This window comes from Hemiscyllium ocellatum, chromosome 20 (genome assembly GCF_020745735.1).
Source record: "Hemiscyllium ocellatum isolate sHemOce1 chromosome 20, sHemOce1.pat.X.cur, whole genome shotgun sequence".
NCBI classification, from domain to species: domain Eukaryota; kingdom Metazoa; phylum Chordata; class Chondrichthyes; order Orectolobiformes; family Hemiscylliidae; genus Hemiscyllium; species Hemiscyllium ocellatum.
Genome location: NC_083420.1, coordinates 22,159,590 through 22,181,327, shown reverse-complemented (window position 1 = coordinate 22,181,327; position 21,738 = coordinate 22,159,590). Strand labels below are relative to the sequence as shown.

General features: G+C 39.4%; 1 protein-coding gene across 1 annotated transcript in view; it reads right to left on the bottom strand.

Annotated features, from left to right (window-relative positions):
* baiap2l1a (BAR/IMD domain containing adaptor protein 2 like 1a) overlaps positions 1-21,223 on the bottom strand; it is a 147,939-nt gene extending 126,716 nt beyond the window's left edge. The window contains exons 1-2 of the mRNA XM_060840564.1: positions 20,968-21,223; positions 16,172-16,247 (exon numbers count right to left, since the gene is read on the bottom strand). Coding sequence (XP_060696547.1) covers positions 16,172-16,247; positions 20,968-21,018 — 127 coding nt within the window. The 5' untranslated portion in view covers positions 21,019-21,223. The remainder of the gene's footprint in view (positions 1-16,171; positions 16,248-20,967) is intronic.
* Positions 21,224-21,738: the final 515 nt, after the last annotated feature.

Genomic DNA, 21,738 nt, shown 5'->3' with positions numbered 1-21,738 from the left:
TTCGGCAAAGTAGTTTCAACAATGTGTAAAGGAAGTGATAATTTTTCTGGGCTGGGTCTCCTTTTAAATGAGCTTATAAAAAGTTTAAACAAGAGAGTTTATCACTACATGGCGTAAACTAGAGCTTTTAAAATTGGACAGTTTCCCTATGGACTAGTAATATTGTCAAAAAGCATTATGAAAAGAATTTAAAATTAAACTCTTCTAAAAATTCCAATCTTTAAAGTATGTCATTTTTTAAAATTAACCCCAGTTTTCTAATTTTGTCCAATGAGAGTATTAAACCTATTTGGAAATTTTTTTTCTTAGGTTTTACTGCAACTCAATTATAATTAGAAAGGGACCTCTCGAACATGAGCAAGATACACTCCTGAGAACAGATACAAAAATTAAAAGATTCTCTCTTGACAATAATCAGATGAGGAAGACTAGTTTATACGTATTGCAACCAAGAGATGTTAGTTTTTTTTTCAAGCCCTACTTGACCAATTTGATTCAAGAAATATATGATCTAATGATAATGACTCTGAAACTGTACAGTCATAATGGTGGGAAGCCCATGTCTTCCTTAGGTAGCAGTGTACACCATCTTTTTAATGTTACAATCTTTTCTTGCATCTCTTGAAAGGAAGAGAGAAACATGTAAGAAAATCAGTTACTTGCACTTGTTTGAAAGAGAATCAGAACAAACACACACCCACAATAAGCCACATTTACTTTTTAATGTCATAACTTGTGATCTTTACACTTGGAGGTCGGTTCTAGAAACCAGTATTTATCTCCTATGTAACATGAAATACTTTCAGATCTTGTGTCTCCAAGTCAGCTCAATAGCCCAGTCTGAGAAATTGGATTATCAGTTTCCATAATTTTCTGGGTGCAATTACGCTGCTAATGTAATTACACTGCTTATGTTGATGAGACATGGTCTCAGGTTTATTTCATCACTAAACTTGTACTGTGCAATGTGGGCATTAAAGCCTGCCCAGGCTTTGAAGTGAAAATCCAAAGGAGCCTTATTTTACCTTATTCTAGTGTGAAGTTAGGCCCTAGATTCAAGCTGTGTAAGATTGCTGCAAAGTAAAACCAGCACAGTTGTTGCATAAGTATACATTGATAACTTTCTAATACAATACTAAAGTCCAGTCCTAGAATGAAAGCCACAATAATCAAAAAAGATTGATGTTTTTCATTCTGCCTATGAAAGTGTAATACAACTTGTTCGGAAACAAGGTGACATAATTTGATCAGCTTGCTTCTTAATAAAATGCTATAATTCTGTCAAATTTCATAATGTAAAGTTTAATCCCAGGTAGCTCACTGGGTTAAAATGAAGTTACACAACTTCATTTTAGAAAGATTTGAGGGTAGCTACAAACGAGCTTACTCATACTTATCACCTACCAAAGCCCATACTTCCCAAGCATGTATTTTGGCCATATAGATAACTTAGGCTTCAGAATGCCTTGTTTCGACTTTGTCTCTTCAGATTGGCTATATCAACACTTTTGGGGGAAAATGTTTTAGAGGAGGGCCGCAAGATTGACCCCCAATTTGTAACATCTTTATGAACAGCAATTGAACTGGACTCCACATTCAGGTAGTACATATTTAGCCTAAATTTAAAATTAAGTCAGATTACTTCTCTAGGCCAAAGCATTGTGCAACCAAGTTATTTGAAGCATACATAGTTTCAGTTGCAGCGTAGGTAATGCAGTTGCCAACATGCGCACAGCAAGCTTGCACAACAGCCAGGTTAATCTTTTTTAGTGATGTTGGCTGCGGGTTAGATATTGACCAAAAGGCCAAGGATAATGCCCTCGCTTTTCCTCAATATTGCTTCATGGGATCTTATATACTATCCGACAGCACAAATTAGGCTTCAGTTCAACGTCTCATTTGAAAGCTAGCATTGCCAGCAGTGCTTCATTCCATGAGCATTATTTTATCAGCCTAAACTCACATGCACAATCTCTATTGGACTTTTGCCTACCACTCAGTAGGTTGTAGGTTTGAGTGCTTTCCACTAAGCTACAGCTATAACAGATAGTTTGTTTCAATTGAATGAATTAGGAAGGTTAAGGCTTGACTCGAGGATAGATCATAGAAGGCATTTTGCACAGAATATTGATCTTCTAAAACATGTTGCCAGTTCATGCAGCAGAGGGACTGGAATTGCCAAATTTCATCAAGTGAGAGCTGGACCTGTCCTAGCTGGGGCAGAAATTACCTGTAAGAGAAGGTCAGTACTGATAACATTGTCATGCAAGACTAATCTCCTTTGACTAGTTCTGATAGTTTAAGAGGTGGATAGCAGTCAAGAGGCAGGTTCAGCATGCATTCAGCCCACTATCTTAACAGTGATTTTCACCACCTCCAGGTAATGATTTTGGGTGGGATGAAAATGTATCAGAATGGACTAGCTAAGAATCACAACTTCATAGACAGCCTGGGTGGACCACAGTGTATTTTTCTATCAGTCAAGATTTGTATGTTTGTAAAACAAAACCAAATTGCTTTTTATTACCTTGAATTGTTAAAAAGAAAATTTCTCAAAAAGCAAGAACGTAAGTAAAACAAAAGATTTAAATGGGTAATATTTTCTAACTGACAATCTAAATAGCATTATGGCATCATTTGAAAACAATTCAGATGGATAGATACAAAATAATAGACAGTGATGAATAAATTCAATACAAATATTGAAGCACTCCATGTGTACCAACAATAAATTATTGAATAACAGATTTACACCAGCAGCAAGAAGTATTTCTCTAATGTACGTTTCATTCAACACTAGACTACCTATGTACATAAGCTATATATTATCAGAAAGGTGAGCACAGGCAATCTGCAACAATAGTTACATTGACACTGGACTTGGTAAGGCAAATTACCAGAAAGATAACTTGCATTAGATAGGGATATGCAAATGATAAACATTGAAATTTAATAATTCCAAAATAAACTAATAATGACTTGCACTATAAACTAAATTAACTGAATATTTATGACAAGACAAATCATTTTGCCCACTTTCAAAATGCCAGAGTAACTCATAATTCAACTTGGAGCTGTTATAATTATGTTAATAATACTGATGTGCGACAATTGTCCATTGTTACCTCTCAGGACTGACTCGGTGCAAACTAATGTTGTTTATGTTCGAAACAGAATTCAGATGGCAAACACTACAAATGTAAATGAGAAATTTTTGCACAAGTCTGAGTCTTGCCTAAATTCAAGTGATGAATATTTACAGGATTTCTAATAGGTGCCCACTTTTAAAAACAAAAACATTAATAGCTTTGAATAGACATTATCAGCAAAACAGAATATTCTAACGCCGCCAAGAACCTCTTCTGGTGCCATTTCCCCTCCTGCACACCCCACAATTAAAACATCCTAAAATCAAACTGTCCCATCTTGGCTGAGGTTACTGGAGCACATACTAATGTGGCTTTCAGCCTCAAATAGTAAGAATAACTTTTAGCATTTTATGTTTATTTTATTCCAAATCACTGTACTGATATCAAGAAATGCCATGTAAAATATAGAATTACAATTGTCATACGGATGACGTAACATTGTTTTATATTCTTTATTTACCAATTTTATATGCAAACACAAAGCTTACATAAACATGTTCTGCAACGAGGCAAGTATCTTATTGCAATCAGACCAACAGGATGTGGGGACTCAAGCAATACAGCGTGTGGCACCAGTGGATACAATGTTCTAATTCAGCGCAGTCCAGGCCCTCCGGCCCTCAATGTTGCACCGACCTGTGAAATTAATCTGATGCCCATCGAACCTACACTGTTCCATTATTATCCATATGCCCATTTAAATGCCCTCTCCTCAGCAAGTCTCCTACTGTTGCAGGCAGACCGTTCCATGTCCCTACTGAGCAATGAAACTGTCCTAAATCTATCACCCCTCAATTTAAAGCTTTGTCCCCTTGTGTTGGCCGTCACCAGAGGAAAATGGTTCTCACTGTCCAATCTATCCAACCCTCTGATTATCTTTTATGTCTTGATTAAGTCACCTCTCAACTTTCTTCTCTTAAACGAAAACAGCCTCAGTTCCCTCAGCATTTCCTCATAAGACCTTCCTTTCATACCAGGCAACATCCAGCAAATCTTCTCTGAACCCTTTCCAAAGCTTCCGCATCCTCCCTATGATGCAATGACCAGAACTGCAAGCAATACTCTAGGGTGCAACCTTACCAGTATCTTGTACAATTGAAGCATGACCTCATGGCTCCGAAACTCAATGCCCCTACCAATAAACTGCAACACACCATATGCCTTCTTAACAACACTATCAACCTTGGTGGCAACTTTCAGGGGTTTATGCACCTGAACACAGATCTCTCTGTTCACCTACACTGCCAAGAATTTTACCATTCGTCCAGTATTCTGCAGTCTTGTTTATTCTTCCGAAGTGAACTACCTCACACTTTTCCGCATTAAACTCCATTTGCCACTTCTTAGCCCAGGTCTGCACCTTAACTATGTCCCTCTGTATCCCACAACATCTTTCGGGACTATCCACAACTCTGCCTACCTTAGTGTAATCTGCAAATTTACTAAACCATCCTTCTACGTTCACCTCCAGATCATTCATAAAAAAGTGACAAAAAGCAGTGGCCCCAAAACAGATCCTTGCAGTATACTATTGGTAACTGAACTCCAGGATGAACATTTCCCATCAACCACCACCCTCTGTCTTCTTTCAGCTAGCCAATTTCTGATCCAAACACTAAATCACCTTCAATCCCAGAACTCTGTATTTTGTACAATAGCCTACCATGTGGAACCTTATCAAATGTCTTACTGAAGTCCATATACACCACATCAACCACCTTACCTTCGTCCACCTGTTTTGTCACCATCTCAAAGAACTCAACAAGGTTAGTGAGGCATGACCTACCATTCACAAAACCATGTTGACTATTCTTAATTCAACATTCCTTTCCAAATGATTATAAATCCTATCTCTGACAACCTTTTCCAAAATCTTACCTACAACTGAAGTGAGGCTCACTGGTCTATAATTACCAGGGTTGTCCCAACTCCCCTTCATAAACAAGGGGGCAACATTTGCTATCTTCCAGTCTTCTGGCAGTATTCCTGTTGGCAACGATGACAAAGATCAAAGCCAAAGGCTCTGCAATCTCACCCCAGCTCCCCAGAGAATCAGAGGATAAATCCCATCTGGCCCTGGGGTTTTATCTATTTTCAGTCTTCCAAAACTGCTAAAACCTCCTCATTGTCTTAAGATTAGATTACCTACAGTGTGGAAACAGGCCCTTCGGCCCAACAAGTCCACACCAACCCGCCGAAGCGCAACCCACCCATACCCCGACATTTACCCCTTACCTAACACTACGGACAATTTAGCATGGCCAATTCACCTGACCCGCACATCTTTGGACTGTGGGAGGAAACCGGAGCACCCGGAGGAAACCCACGCAGACACGGGGAGAACGTGCAAACTCCACACAGTCAGTCGCCTGAGTCAGGAATTGAACCCGGGTCTCAGGCGCTGTGAGGCAGCAGTGCTAGCCACTGTGCCACCGTGCCGCCCACAAACGGTGGGCGGCACGGTTGTCAACGATTGTCAACCTCAATCCCATCTAATCTTGTAGCCTGGATCTCCGTATTCTCACTAACACTGCCCATTTCCAATTTGAATACTGATGAAAAGTATTCATTATGTGCTTCCATTATGTCCTCAGATTCCACCCACAACTTTCCACTATTATCTTTGATTGGCCCTAATCTTACGCTAGTCATTCTTTTGTTCCTGATATACCTATAGAAGGCCTTAGGGTTTTCCTTGATCCTACCTGCTAACAACTTTTCATGTCCCCTCCTGGCTCTTCTTAGCCAGAAAAGATCTAAAGAGAGGGCTAACTTATAACACTCAAGGCCCCTAACTGAGCCTTCACACATCATCCTCACACAAGCTACCTTCTTCCTCTTGACAAAAGCTTCAACCTCTTTAGTAAACCTTGGCTCCCTCTCTCGCAACAACCTCCCTGATAGGTATACACCTGTAGGAGCTGTTCCTTGAATAAGCTCCACGTTTCAAGAATGTCTATCCCCTGCAGTTTCCTTCCCCATCCTAAATCTCACCACAATTGCCTTTCCCCCAATTATACCTCTTTCCCTGCGGTATATACCTATCCCTGCACATTGCTATTGTAAACATAACTGAATTACGGTCACTATCGCCAAAGTGCTCACCTACCGAAACTGTATACTTGTTGTTAAGGAGACCCACCACAGGAGATCCCTGCACTGCCTGCTGGTTCCCTTCCCACCGTGATGGTAACCCAACTACCTTCTTCTTGTGGCTGTGTAGTAACTATTTCTCTCTAACTCCTCTCAATAACCCCCTCCTGAATGATCCAGCTCCATCTGCAGTTCCCTAACACAGTTCTCAAGGAGCTGGAGTTGGGTGCACTTCCCATAAATGAGGTCAGCAGGGACACTAAAGGTGACCCTTACCTCCCACATACTGCAGGAGGAACATTCAACTGCCTTAACCTCCATTCCTGCTATTCTAAACTCCAAATTGACTACTGAAAAAAAAAGCAACACGAAAGAAAACACTTTTCACCTTAACAACTGACACACAAAACTTGTACTCAACTTACAAATCACAACTATAACAACACAGGAATTGCATGTTGGTATTTTTAAAATTCTGATAAAATTACTAAATCATTTCAAGTACAGATCATACATCTGCAAGGGTGGACCACTGACATTAAATGAATACCGATGCTATTCATGCATACTGTTGTGATGAAGGTCTATGATATAGTACTATTTGAAAACACAAGTCTAAAACAGACAGAACGACATATAGATTTAAGCTTAATTTATATTTCTACCGTATTGATTAAATCAGAGAAGGACATAGTCTTCGTTTAATTTTTAAATTGTCAGTGATACACTGTTGTCTGGAATTTTTTTTCAAAAGCCTTAAACTAATCTGGAAAGACCTTGAGGTGAATAGTTTAGTACTTTTAAATCCAGGATAAAAGAGACAAAGCAAAACTGGGCTTTGCCAAGAAACAGTGTCCTATAACAGGGAGACAGAAACAAGTTTTCTTTCAGAAAGAGAGAAGTTAAGCAAAAAGAGTGCAGTTAAGCAGTCTCCAAAATCGTCAGGTCATGGAATAGGAAATCCCACTGTAATGATACTCAACAGACAAGCTCCAGAAACAGAAGGCTGTGGGAAGGGAGATTAAGAAACCCATGTTAAGAAATAAGTGAACCACTGCAGTTTATTTCAGGGTCTCAGAAGAAACTTGAACAAAAAGGTCTTAGCAAATGAATTCCATAAGACATAGTTCACTCCTAAGGCCATTCGGCCCATCGAGTCCACTTCGCCATTCAATCATGGCTGATGGACGTTTCAACTCCACTTACCCACATTCTCCCCGTAGCCCTTAGATTCTTGATATCTCGAGAAATTATCAATCTCTGCCTTGAAGACATTTAGCGTCCCGGCCTCCACTGCACTTTGCGGCAATGAATTCCACAGGCCCACCACTCTCTGGCTGAAGAAATGTCTCCGCATTTCTGTTCTGAATTGACCCCCTCTAATTTTAAAGCTGTGTCCACGGGTCCTAGTCTCCTCGCCTAATGGAAACAATTTCCTAGCATCCACCCTTTCTAAGCCATGTATTATCTTGTAAGTTTCTATTAAGTCTCCCCTTAATCTTCTAAACTCCAATGAATACAATCCCAGGATCCTCAGCCGTTCCTCGTATGTTAGACCAACCATTCCAGGGATCATCCGTGTGAATCTCCGCTGGACACGTTCCAGTGCCAGTATGTCCTTCCTGAGGTGCGGGGACCAAAACTGGACACAGTACTCCAAATGGGGCCTAACCAGAGCTTTGTAAAGTCTCAGTAGCACAACAGTGCTTTTATATTGCAACCCTCTTGAGATAAGTGACAACATTGCATTCGCTTTCTTAATCACGGACTCAACCTGCATGTTTACCTTTAGAGAATCCTCGACTAGCACTCCCAGATCCCTTTGCACTTTTTTGCAAAAAGAATAAAAGCATAGACTACTTTCTAAATGGTGAGAAAATTTGTAAAGCCAAAATGCAAGACCTTGCATTTGCTCACGTTGAATTCCATCAGCCATTTCCTGGACCACTCTCCCAAACTGTCTAGATCCTTCTGCAGCCTCCCCACTTCCTCAGTACTACCTGCCTGTCCACCTATCTTCGTATCATCGGCAAACTTCACTAGAATGCCCCCAGTCCCTTCATCCAGATCATTAATATATAAGGTGAACAGCTGTAGCCCCAACACTGAACCCTGCGGGACACCGCTTGTCACTGGCTGCCATTCCGAAAAAGAACTTTTTATCCCAATCTCTGCCTTCTGTCAGACAGCCAATCCTCAATCCATCCCAGTAGCTCACCTTGAACACCATGGGCTCTCACCTTGCTCAGCAGCCTCCCGTGTGGCACCTTATCAAAGGCTTTTTGGAAGCCTAGATAGACCACATCCACTGAGTTTCCCTGGTCTAACCTACTTGTCACCTCTTCAAAGAATTCCAACAGGTTTGTCAGGCATGACCTCCCCTTACTAAATCCATGTTGACTTGTTCTAATCAGACTCTGCTCTTCCAAGAATTTAGAAACCTCATCCTTAATGATGGATTCTAGAATTTTATCAACAACCAAGGTTAGGCTAATTGGCCTATAATTTTCCATCGTTTGTCTTGATCCTTTCTTGAACAAGGGGGTTACAACAGCGAACTTCCAATCATCTGAGACTTTCCCTGACTCCAGTGACTCTTGAAAGATCTCAACCAATGCCTCTGCTATTTCCTCAGCCACCTCTGATTCAGGAATTTTGCAGCAAAATCAAAAAGTATAGCCATGCCCCCATCCAAGGGGTTTTAAAGTGCAAACAGGGTAACCCTCCAACAAATCTGAGTATCTGTAAGATTGTTGTGGAGGGTATTTTCTGATATTTGTAATAAGACCGTTTTAAATAGTACTTAAATTGTGTAAGATAATGTATGTTTTTGCTTTCATGTAATTTGTTTTTATTGGCAGCCTTATGCATGTTCAGTTACTGACCAGCACTAAACAAACTGCAAGCAAAACATATGGTCTATGAAGCTGTGTTTCATGCTGGCATCGAATTTGTTCAGTATTACTCTCAGCTCAGATTATAGTTATCTTCGAATTAGCCTCTCCAGTTGCTTTAACATAGGACTAGGCCATTCATCCTTTTGATATCAATATAATTATGGCTGATCATCCAACTCAACTACCCTATTTCTGCTTTCTCTCCCTACCCTTTGATCCCTTTTGCCCTCAAGAACTGTAACTCCATGTTGAAAACATTTAATGTTTTGGTCCTTCACTGACCATTCTCTGGTTGAAGAAATTTCTCACCTAATTCTTACATGGCCTACTCCATATCCTTGGACTGTGACTCGTGGTTCTGGTCTCCCAGACCATCAGGAACATCCTCCCTGCATTTATCTTGTCTAGTCCTCATTGAATTTTAAAGGTTTGAGAGATTCCTCTTCTCACTTTTCAAAACCCCAGTGAATATAGTCCTAACCAATACAGTTTCTATAGATTCTAGTTTCTATAGATTCCAGCAATCATCCTTCAAAACATCCTTCCTCAGTTAAGACAAACAAAACTGCACATAATACTCCATTTATGATATCACCAAGGTACTGTATAATTGCAGCAAGACATTTCTGCTCCTGTATTTGAAACATCTTGTTATGAAGGCCAACATACCACTTGTCACCTTCACCACTTGCAGCACCCGCATGCTCAATTTCAGCAACTGAACAGAACATATTGCCAGACTTTTGGATTAGCTCAAACCTATCCCCACACAATAAACACAAAGGATCAGCTTTTTGACTAAAATGCAAGAACTCAAAAAATAAGAAGCGTCCATATAGATTTTCAAGCCTAGTTGCTTTCAAACAATTGCATTGATACTCTATCCTATCCTATCCACACAACAAGATGGCACTGAAATGGATGTCCTCTTTCCCCAGAATCAGCAGTACAGACCATGAAACAGGACCATGCCAGTCTTGTCCAGGGATGCTACCTGCTTCACTAAAGTCCTAGCTGTCTGGAGGAATTTAAGAAGGTGGTCATAATCTTCTCCACTCTCCCACCATAGGTTCCATTGTCATCTCTCAAATTAGACCACAAAACAGGAGATGTTGTAGATTATTCAGCCCATTAAGCCTGCTCTGCCATTACATGAGCTCAATTCAATTTTCCTGCCTTTTCCCTATAACCCTTAATTCTCTCCAATGGAAAAAAAACTCTCAAACTTGAATATACTTACTGACTCGGCTTCTTATTACCCCTTCTGGTCAAGAATTCCAGATTCATAATCCTTGGAGAGAAGAAGTTCCACTCTGTACTAACTGGGCAATCCCTTATTATGAGATTCTTCCTTTAATCTTGAACTCCACAAGGAAACAACTTCTCAGCATCCAGCTGGGCAAGTACCCTCATAATTGTGTACATTTCAATAAGGCTGCCTCACATTCTTCTAAACTGCAATGAGTACAGCCTTGACTCACTCAACTTCTCCCCCATACCCAGGATTAACTGAGCGAACCTTCTCTGGAGTCCTCCTGATGCCAATATATCTTTCATTAATTTAGGGGACTAAAACTGATCACAATATTCCAGGTGTGGTCTGACTAGTGCTTTGTATAGTTTTTAGCAAGACTTCCTTAATTTTATACTTAATTTTCTTTGAAATAAAAGCCAACATTCCATTTGCCTTCTGTATTAACTGAATGCGATTTATGCACAAAGACTCAAATCCTGTATGCTATAGCTTTCGGTTGCTTCCTATTTAAATAATATTAAATACTATTATCTTCTAAGTATGCTGTTAGCACTTTTTTTTTAAACAAAGAATCGATTCAAACATTTAGTACAGGACTGTGGTTAGTCTAACAGTCTGTACTCCCAGTTTTCTTTTTCTCTCCATATCGAAATTGTGGAGTTACATTTGCCACTTTCCATGAACTATTCCAGAATGTATCAATATTCAATCTGTCAAATTCAGTATCTATTATCTCTAAAAGCCTCCTATTTCAACTCTTTAGATAATTGGAACTATCACTGCCTTTTAGTAATAGTTGCAGTTAATGAAGTAACTACTGAATTGCTCACCACTTAGAGAGGTGCTGCGTGGATTGACCCATTTACCAATCAGCTATAATTTGTATGTGCAGTTTCAGCAGCTGGCAAATTACTCAGCCACAAATCAACCTGGAAAGTAGCACATCGGGTTTTGACTAGAACTAGGGGAACTTAGAGCAAAACAAGAAGAGTCTTTTGTGATGCAGTGGTAATACCTCTACCCTTGGACTGAAGCACCTTGGCTCAAGTCCCAACTGCTCCAGAGCTTGTAGTAACATCTCTGAACAAATAGATTAGAAAAATAGGTTAATAAGAGAAAAATAAGAACAGTTATGAGATTTTTAAAAAATGTATCACTGAAGAAATGAAAGACAAAGCTATAACTTAAGAGTGAGGAAGCAATGATGTTCAAGAGAGTTCAGTGATACAAAGACAGCAGAGTTAATAGACATTAAAACAAGACAACTAGTCAGGAGATAGGCTGCTTTAAGTAATAGCATATATGTAGCTATTTGAGACTTTTCAAAAATCAAAAAGCCATCCTTTCCACCTGTAGAATATCAAGGAGCATTTCAGAATTTTTTATTAAAATGTAGAAATACATACCTGATCTTTGACTGATACTTTTTAAAAATAAACAAAATGCTGTCTTGCAAATCACACTATTTCTGCTGAAATTATCCTAGTTGTTCATGTCATCCTAGATGATTATGTTATTTTAAAAGTCAATCTTTCACCTACTCATCAGTTTTGCTTCTTAAGTTTGCTTTTGTTCCTTCCCAGTTTATTTTTCCCAGATTGGTAAACAATTTGGATAATTGCTCCACCATAAATTGTTAGTACATTTGATAAGTTTCTTGATTTTGTTTTTGTGTGAAGTCCTTCCTTACATTTTCACTATTGTTTTCTGTCTTGGAAAACACTTCAAGGATTCTGTACTTAAGGTACTTTACCTTCTCATGTCATTTTTTGATGTAGTCATGGTGCCAAAAAGAAAACACCATGCCTAGGTTATAAATTTAATTAGGTTTTTAAGCAGGTTTTCTGGACCTCAATTTCTAGATTTGGTAAGCAAAGTTATTCTCAGCATACTTTAATTTTAGCTACACTGGCAAGAAAGCCAGGGGGAAATACGAAAAATTTAAATTTAGACTTTCATTGCACCGTTGAAAGGTGTATCGTGGGAGACTTTTCATAAGATCAAAGGATTCATCATTTGAAAGCAATTTAGGAAGATCAACAGTAGTGTTATGTTAATTAGATGATGTACACACTGTACATTCAGAATTCTAATGAACATCTTTAAAACAATTGTATTATATGACATACAATCGCAATTATCCCATTCTTGCACAGTGATAAGTAGAATTATGACCACCTAACTTTATTGTTCCAAATTTGCCAACAAGCTGTGGCAAAACTAAATATAGAGTCTTGGGTCATACAACATGGAAATATGGACCCTTCGTTCCAAATAGTCCACGTTGACCACTGATTTGCTGAAGAAAATTGACAGTGAGTAAAATGCTTGGTAAGGGAAAAGACAAACAATATTTTATATAAAAGCTCCCAACTCCAGGGCAGTACAAACAATTTACAGCCAGTCTATAATTTGCGATGCTGCCATAACTGGAAATCATGTAAGCAAATGCACATACACACTCTCCAATAGTAGAAGTATAGATTTGGCACACGCCCATTGTTTTCTTTATTCTTGTAATGGGATACGAGCACCACTGGCAAGGCCTACATTTGTCATCTACCAAATAACTTGCTAGGCATTACAGGTAGTGCAGTCAACCACATTGGTGTGGGTTTGGAGTCAGACTGGGCAAGGTTGACAGATACCTTTCCCCAAGGGACATCAGTGAACCAACCTGATTTTTTTTAAAAAAACAGCTGTCTTTGGTCACCACTTCAGAGACTAGCTTTTTTCATTCCAGATTTTATTGTTTGAAGTTAAACTCAACCATCTGCCCTTGTGGAGATTATTCAAAATCTATCCCGCTTTTAGCATGGTGAATTTGGAAAGCAAAATTGTTTACTGTTTTATGGGTGACAGGCAGAACTACATTCCAAAAGCAACTGACTTGGTGACGTATGGTAAATTTAAAAGCAGGGTAGGTGGTCATACACAAGCAAGGAGACCGTAAAATCATCTAATCGACTTCCCTAGCTGTAAACAATAAGGCAGGATAAAACAGAGGTGCAAAAGTTATCCCTGCAAGAAAGCTAAATGTCAAATTCACAAGCAGAAAGGAACATTCCAAGTTATTTGTTGCAGAAAGATGCCAAAGGGTTATTCTTCCTATGACAGCACCAACACGCTGTTGCTCAGGAACAGTCCACAAACCCAACAGATCCACTGGAATCTGCACAAATCTTGTACAGCTGAACAAAGTGAAATTATTCCTGGACTTTGAGAGGATAAGAGCTTAGGAAAAATTAAAGAGTTCAGTCTTCAGATGCAAAAAAAAAATGTATTGTTTGGGCAACTGTCTTATGATGAAGAGTCTAAACTGCTAATATCCTTAATTACAAGGTTGAGAGGGTTTATTTCAACAGGCTATCCTTCAGCACATCAACCCATCATTGCCAAACTACTTACACTAGTCCCATTTCCCCATTTGAATGTCATGACACATCAAGTATTCAGCCAAGTATTTTTTTAAAAGACTTGAGGTTACTTGCCTTAACTAGCCTCCCAGGCAGTTATTTCACCACCACCCTCTAGGTGGTTAGAGCTTTCATTAAATCCCCTCTGAACCTCCTGCTTCACACTTTAAAAAGTGTGGCTCCTGATTTTCTTAACCCTTCAAGTAAGGGAAGCAGTGGTTTTCTGTCCACCCTCTTCATGCTGTCCAATCTTATATACTCTTCAGGATATCCCCTCCCCACCCCCCACCTCCCAACTGGTGTTCATGTACCCTGGTGGCTAGTTTTCTGCTTATTTGTCCAATGTCATTTACAAAATACTGTGCAAGGACTATAACAAATGCTACATTGGACAAACAGGCAGAAACTAGCCACCAGGATACATGAACACCAACTAGCCACAAAAAGGCATGACCCTCTCTCACTAGTATCCTGACATACAGATGAGGAAGGACACCACTTCGACTGGGACAATACATCCATCCTATGATGGAGCCAAGCAAAGACACGCACAAGAATTCCAAGAAGCATGGCATTCTAACCAGAACTCTGTCAACAAAATTCGAGTTAGACTTCATCTACCACCTCCTGAGTAAAGGAACAGGAAGTGACCATCACAGGAAATGACATCACCAGTCCAAAGAAACCAAAACATATAAATAGAAAGCAGGAATTATCAGCAGTGCTTCGCCTGAGGCCCACTGAAGATGTTACCTAGTAGGGTGATGAAATGTCTGGAAATGAACCTTCCAGCTCAGCGAGCAAACCTTTCAAAGTGATCCAATTTTTCTCCTTAAGTATTACTGAACAAGCTCTCCTAATTTATTTGCTTTTGTTTTCTTATTTAAATCACATTTAGCTCTTAATTATAGACCTCAGTCCTGATCCTCTATATTCCAGACTAAAATAATGTTAAACCTTGTTCATCTGTGGTCACCAGACCCAAGAGGTGCAATAACTTCAAATTCATGTAGTTTGTTCGAGATCACTTGAATACTACATCAAAACTAGTACTCTCTCGTGGCTTCCCAAGTTTTATAAAAATAACGCTATCCAATTCAAAACAACTTCAGCTTTTCCCAGTTTACATTTGATTGACTGAAGTCTTCTATCAAGATATCTTCTGTTCTCATATATTGTTATCTGTTCAGAGGAAATTTTGCTCCTCCTTATGCAACATTTCCCCATTACTTTTTTTTGGCATTGATGTCCACCTGGAATGCTGCACTTGGTCTTTCAGATTCTGTCAAACTAAATTAACTAATAAAGGTGCACTCTCTCTATACATTTGAACATGATCATTTTGATCCAATGGATTTAGCCATGTTTCTGATACTTACATATCATATTACATTCTGCTACAAACAGCCTCCATCAGTTCTTGTGTTTTAATCAGCAATACTTACAGCATTCCCGTATGTACATTGTATTATGAAATTACCTTTCATGGTTCCTCATATTTGGCCAATCCTAGTATTGGGTCTAAACCTCCCTTTTTGATTATCTGTATCTATATTATAATGTTGACTATTTTATTTCTTATTCTGTTTCATCTGGGATCCTGTTTCCTATCTCCTTTTGCTATCCCCACCCAGCTCTGACCTGTTAAAATGAGCTTTATTTTAAAAATAGGGTTTATCAACAGCTCTTACAATTACTTTTGACCTCCCTCACCATTACTGTTCGATAAAGTAATTTAATTTGAAAGGATTCCAAGTTAATTATAAAGGTAACAATGTTGTTCTCAGATCATAAAGCCAGTCACATATTTCTTTCATGAACTTTCCCAACTTCCTTGATACCAATGAATAATTTTGTTTCAGAGCCAATCCATAAATGTGGCTACGATTTCAATTTTACAGTCAATTCAGTCCCATACATATTATTTTACCTACTCAATTGTACTTACCTGCCAAAGCCAAAATACCTGATTTTGTAAAAGTCAGCTTGAAGATCTAATGCATCTTTCATAAAGATGGAATCAAAGATTAGGATCACCACAAATATTACTGGCAATACATTTACTTTGACACATCAATAGCTGTAAGTAGAGATCTTGGTTCACAAGTAAAGCACCTTTGTTTATGTGCGGCACTTTACAAAATTGTTTGAATTGAATGACTGAAGATTTCAAGCGCACTGTGCTTGCAAAGTAACATTCTTCTCCAGCCTGTAGGAATAGGACTGCTTGAAGACTATAATCAATCCTTGCAACTGGAGATTCCTCCTTGAGGGGCCAGGAACATTGAGTATAAAATGCAGTAAACAGCACATCTTAAAATGAATCACTAAATGTACAGCGTGTTTAAATTAAATACTTACCACTAACAGCTTTCTCATAATTTTTGCCCAAATTTACAAGATTCCGTAATCCTGGATTAAATTGTTCCATTACAGTCTGAAGAAAAACCAAAGAGAAATCAAGGAAGAAATTAATGGCATTGCTTTCACCATTATAACATAAAGTTATTTGAAATGTTACACAAGATTATTTGCATGACTTTGATTATGATGAATTTGAATCAGAGGAAGAGATATAAATAGAAACCAGAAGGTGAAATGACCCATAAACATATGAAAATGTGAATAAGACAGCACACCTGTATTTCAGCTGTAAGCACAGATGATGCTTTGCAGTTTTATTTGAGCTGATAGACAGAACTAGCTCACTGTTTTGGATTACCAAAAATGCTACATAACAATTGTCTGGTGACTAAAAAGTTACTGCAATAATGAAGTACCTTCATTACAGCAATCTCCAACCACTTAGCACATCATGTCAACAATTTTAATCCTTAAAAACAGAAATTGCAGAAAAAGGTCAGCTGGTCTGGCAGCATCTATGCAGATAAATCAGAGTTGACATTTCTGGAAAGGAGTCCCTGGACCCAAAACTTTAACTCTGATTTCTCTCCATAGATGCTGCAAAACCTGATGAGATTTTCCAGCAATTTTCGTTTTGGTTTCCAATTTCTAGCATCTGCAATTCTTTCAGTTTTACTTTTAATCCTTCACCATCTGAAAACAAAACTAGATAAGGTGAGGAAACCTACAAGCCTACGTGCTTACAATGAAAGTATACCACCTTTTACACTTATTAGCTTCTCAATTAATTCTATCAGGGCTTCAAAGTTATTTCATAAGCATCCTGGTTGTGAGAAATGCAAGACAAACAAGATTGTATTTTTTTTTACAATGATTCTATCTCCAGCCTTTGGATATCCAAAGAACCTTCAGCTCAGAACGTTTAAGCACTTTCTAGCAAAGATATTAGCCACTCTTACAGACTGTCAGCAATGCCATTTAGTCAAAACAAAAATCAAATGATAACACCAATCACCATGATTCTCCATATTTGTTTTGCTTATCAATTTTCTTGGGCAATCTACTTGAAGAATTTTCTGTGTTATTTCTTGAAATTAGGTTCGTTGAGAAATGGGACAAAAGTCATTCCTCTGAACCAATCTGATTCTTCTGTCATTGCTATTATCTAAGAAACATGAAGTCACATTGTTTTACTCAAAGCAATCTGTCACAAAAAAATAGTAGACCCAAATCAAACCAAGCCTTTAAAAAAAACTTACAACAAGTATACTTGATGTTTTCTAACAAGCTTGTTCAGAGATATTTTTACACAACTCAGGAACAGGTGGGACTTGAACCCAGGTGAGCTGGCTCAGAAGTGGGGACATTACTATTATGCCACAAGAACCTTACAAGGGTACCATGTCCTGTGCTTCACTAATATCAGGTGTTAGCTATCTCTCATGAGTTGTCATTCTTCTTCCCAATTAAATCACAATTCCCAAATACTTATTAACACATAATATATAAACAATTAATAAATTACATTGCAATTCAGCAGCTCCTGTAAATAGCTTCCTATAATATCTACTTTAATTATATCAGATAATTGCATTCTGGGTTAAACTACTTCTAACTGGGAAGTTACAGTTCCACCCAATACTTCAGGTCTACTCCTCCAATTTGATATGCACCAACTGGTATCAATAAAATAGGTTTCCACAATGCCCCTTTGATATTACAGACAGCTTCAGTATGTTGTGTCAATACATCACATTCCACTGTTTACAAAGCAGGCTGCTGACATCAAACCAGCTGATTGCAAAACTTCACCCCTACAATACATAATAATGGCAATAGGCAGATTGCCACGTCCTTGGAGAGATCATCTATACCACATGTGTGAGCCCTTTACAGGTCAGGGCAGAATACAAAGACATGAAACATTGGAAAAAAAGACATACACAAAGTATCAAAATTACATGGCGCCATTGTTTATTTTCCATCTTCCATAACAGAATGAGAAAAAAAGGATCATAGAGTCAGAGTCAGAGTCATACAGAGGTACAGCAAGGAAACAGACCCTTCGGTCCAACTCGTCCATGCTGACCAGATATCCCAACCTAATCTAGTCCCGCCTGCCAGCACCCAGCCCATATCCCTCCAAACCTTTCCTATTCATATACCCATCCAAATGTCTCTGAAATGTCACAATTGTACCAGCCTACACTACTTCCACTGGCAGCTCATTCCATACACACATCATCCTTTTTGTGTGAAAATATTGTCCCTTAGGTCTCTTTTATATCTTTCTCTCCTCACCCGAAACCTATGCCCTCTAGTTCTGAACTCCCCACCACAGAGAAAAGACTTTGGTCTCTTTATCCTATCCATGCTCTTCATGATTTTATAAACCTCTATAAGGACACCCTTCAGCCTCCAAAGCTCCAAGGAAAACAGCCCTAGCCTATTCAGCCTCTCCCTATAGCTCAAATCCTCCAACCTTGGCAACATCCTTGTAAATCTTTTCCGAACCCTTTCAAGTTTCACAACATCTTTCCGATAGGAAGGAGACCAGAATTGCACGCAATATTCCAAAAGTGGCCGAACCAATGTCATGTACAGCCACAACATGACCTCCTAATTCCTGTACTCAATATTCTGACCAATAAAGGAAAGCACACCAAACATCTGCTTTACTATCCTATCTACCTGCGACTCTACTTTCAAGGAGTATGAACATACACACCAATGTCTCTTTGTTCAGCAATGCTCCCTAGGATTTTACCATTAAGTGTACAAGTCCTGCTAAGATTTGTTGTCTCAAAATGCACCATCTCGCATTTGTCTAAATTAAACTCCATCTGCCACCCCTCAGCTCATTGGCCCATCTGATCAAGATCCCATTGTAATCTGAGGTAATTTTCTTCGCTGGCCACTACCTCTCCAATTTTGGTGTCATCTGAAAACTTACTAAACATACTCTTCAGCTCACATCCAAATCATTCATATAAATGACAAAGTAGTGGACTCCACTGGTCAAGGCCTCCAATTTGAAAAACAACCCATCCCCCATCACCACCCCCTCTTCTACCTTTGAACCAGCTCTGTATCCAAATGGCTAATTCTCCCTGTATTCCATGAGATCTAACCTTGCTAACCAGTAACCCATGGGAAACCTTGTTGAATGCCTGACTGAAGTCCATATAGATCACATCTACCGCTCAGTCCTCATCAATCCTCTTTGTTACTTTTTCAAGAAAAACTCGATCAAGTTTGTGAGACATGATTTCCTCACAGAAAACCATGCTGACTATCCCTAATCAGTCCTTGCCTTTCCAAATACCTGTACATCCTGTCCCTCAGGATTCCCTCCAGCAACGTGTCCAGCACTAATCTCAGGCTCACTGGTCTATAGTTCCCTGGCTTGTCCTTACCACCTTTCTTAAATAGTGGCATTATGTTAGCTAACCTCCAGTCTCCAGACTATCGATGATACAAATATCTCAGCAAGAGGTCCAGCAATCACTTCCCTCGTGTCCTACAGAGTTCTAGGGTACACCTGATCAAGTCCTGGAGATTTATCCACTTTTACACATTTCAAGACATACAGCACTTCCTCCTCTGTAATATGGGCATTTTTCAAGATGTCACCATCTATTTCCTCATATTCCATATCTTCCATGTCCTTTTCCACAGTAAACGCTGATGCAAAATACCCATTTAGTATCTCCCCCATCTCCTGCTGCTCCACACAAAGGCCAATTTGCTGATCTATAAGGGGCCCTCTTCTCTCCCTAGTTACCCTTCTGTCCTTAAATGTATTTGTAAAAACCCTTTGGATTCTCCTTAACTCTATTTGAGTGATCTACCTAAACAGGTGACTTTTTAAGTAAGGGGATTGTAATTCTAATTCTAAATAGACAATATAGGAAGTAAATTCACAAAGAAGCATTTCTGATTAGTTTGTAATCTTTACTTTGTCTAGATATGGTCTTTATTGACTTGTTACAGATTAATTTACAAGTCTGCAACTTATTTTAAGTCTATTTATTTCATACAGCTTCTGCATACTGTAGAAAGCCTTTGGATGACTAACCTTAAACTGTAAAGCTAGTGAACAATCTAATTTCACTGTGATTTAGACAGTCAAAATACATTTCCTTTAAACAAAAACAAACAATTTCTTACAGAAAAATATGATTCTAAACATGTCCAAAATCCCAATCATGCTTCATTATACCCTGTAAAAGACTGCCCTCAATGAGTTTTTATTAAATCCAAGGTAATAACCTCATCACCACCTTCCACATCATCACTCCCCCTCCCAAACCTTTTTGCTGATTCTCTTCGTCTGCAGGGCACACCCAGCTTAAAAGCTGACTGAACAGGTAGGTGTAGCGTGCTCCTTGCGGGACGGAAGATACTCAGCCATAGGGTGGTGACCTTTTACCAGTTTCTCCAACAACAAAGAGAAAGCCATTGAGCAATCCTTGATGATTAACTAAGTAAGATTTACGCTTTACAGAGAGCACAGTAGCACTTTTTAGTGTGTGCGCCACCTTAACTCGTTATTGTTTTAAATATCTTATTGTGCCGATGACGAAGTTGCCTTTAGTTATTAAGTGGTGGTGAAGTTCCAGTGGCAGACCCTCTCCCTCCCCCACACCCCTCGCCTCACACACCTGGATACACAAACTCCTGCTCCTGATACAGGTAAGACATGGCAGCGGCGTCCGCCAAAGTTCCTTTGAAAAGTAGATGTAACACTTTATTATTACGTTAAAAAGTAAAGTATTTTCCACTCTCCTCACCTTATAGGTGTTTTCCGTGAGTCTGTTGATATCCTCGGCTTTGCGAGACATGGTTCCCCCTGACAACAGCCCTCAGAATCTTTTGAAAATTTTGCAGAAAAAAAAATCCCGATAGTTTTCTATTTGTGAGGGCGATCGTTTCTGACTTTATTTCCTTTCCTCTGGGGTTTGGTATTTTTCCTCTTGAGGTAAATAGGCTGCCGGCTCCAGCCACCGTCCCCTCTCCCGCTCGAGCTCCTGTCAAACTTCTACCCTGTTCTGTCCCAATGACGTAACGGATCAAGCCCCACCTATGCATCTCACAGCGCAGGCGCCGTTCACCAGCGGGCTCCCCTGCCCTCGATGCGCCCACTCCCTCCCTGCGCAGGCGTATCCCTCCTTCTTGACACGCCCACTACCTCGCGGCACCGGTGCATTTCTCGCGCCGTTGCACACATCATTGTGCAGAGGCGTGTTCTCTCCCTAACTGCGCAGACGCATCTCTCCCTTGGCCCGCTCACAAAGTCGCTGCGTAGACGTGTCTCCCGCTGTTGGACAGGTGCCCTCTGCGCAGGTGCTTAGTCCGACATGTTTGCGCATGTGACGGTTGTGGTGTTAAGAGTTCTGTAAGGTTAGGAACTTGAAAATGTCATATCTTATAATATTACAGCTTAAGCGTTGCAATTCTTTGTTTACCATTTTATTTCCCTCAAAAAACATCCGTGTTTGTTTCGTGCCTATTTTAGGGCTTCCCGAAGATGGAGACGCCGAAGGGGGTTAGCCAGGTGGAAA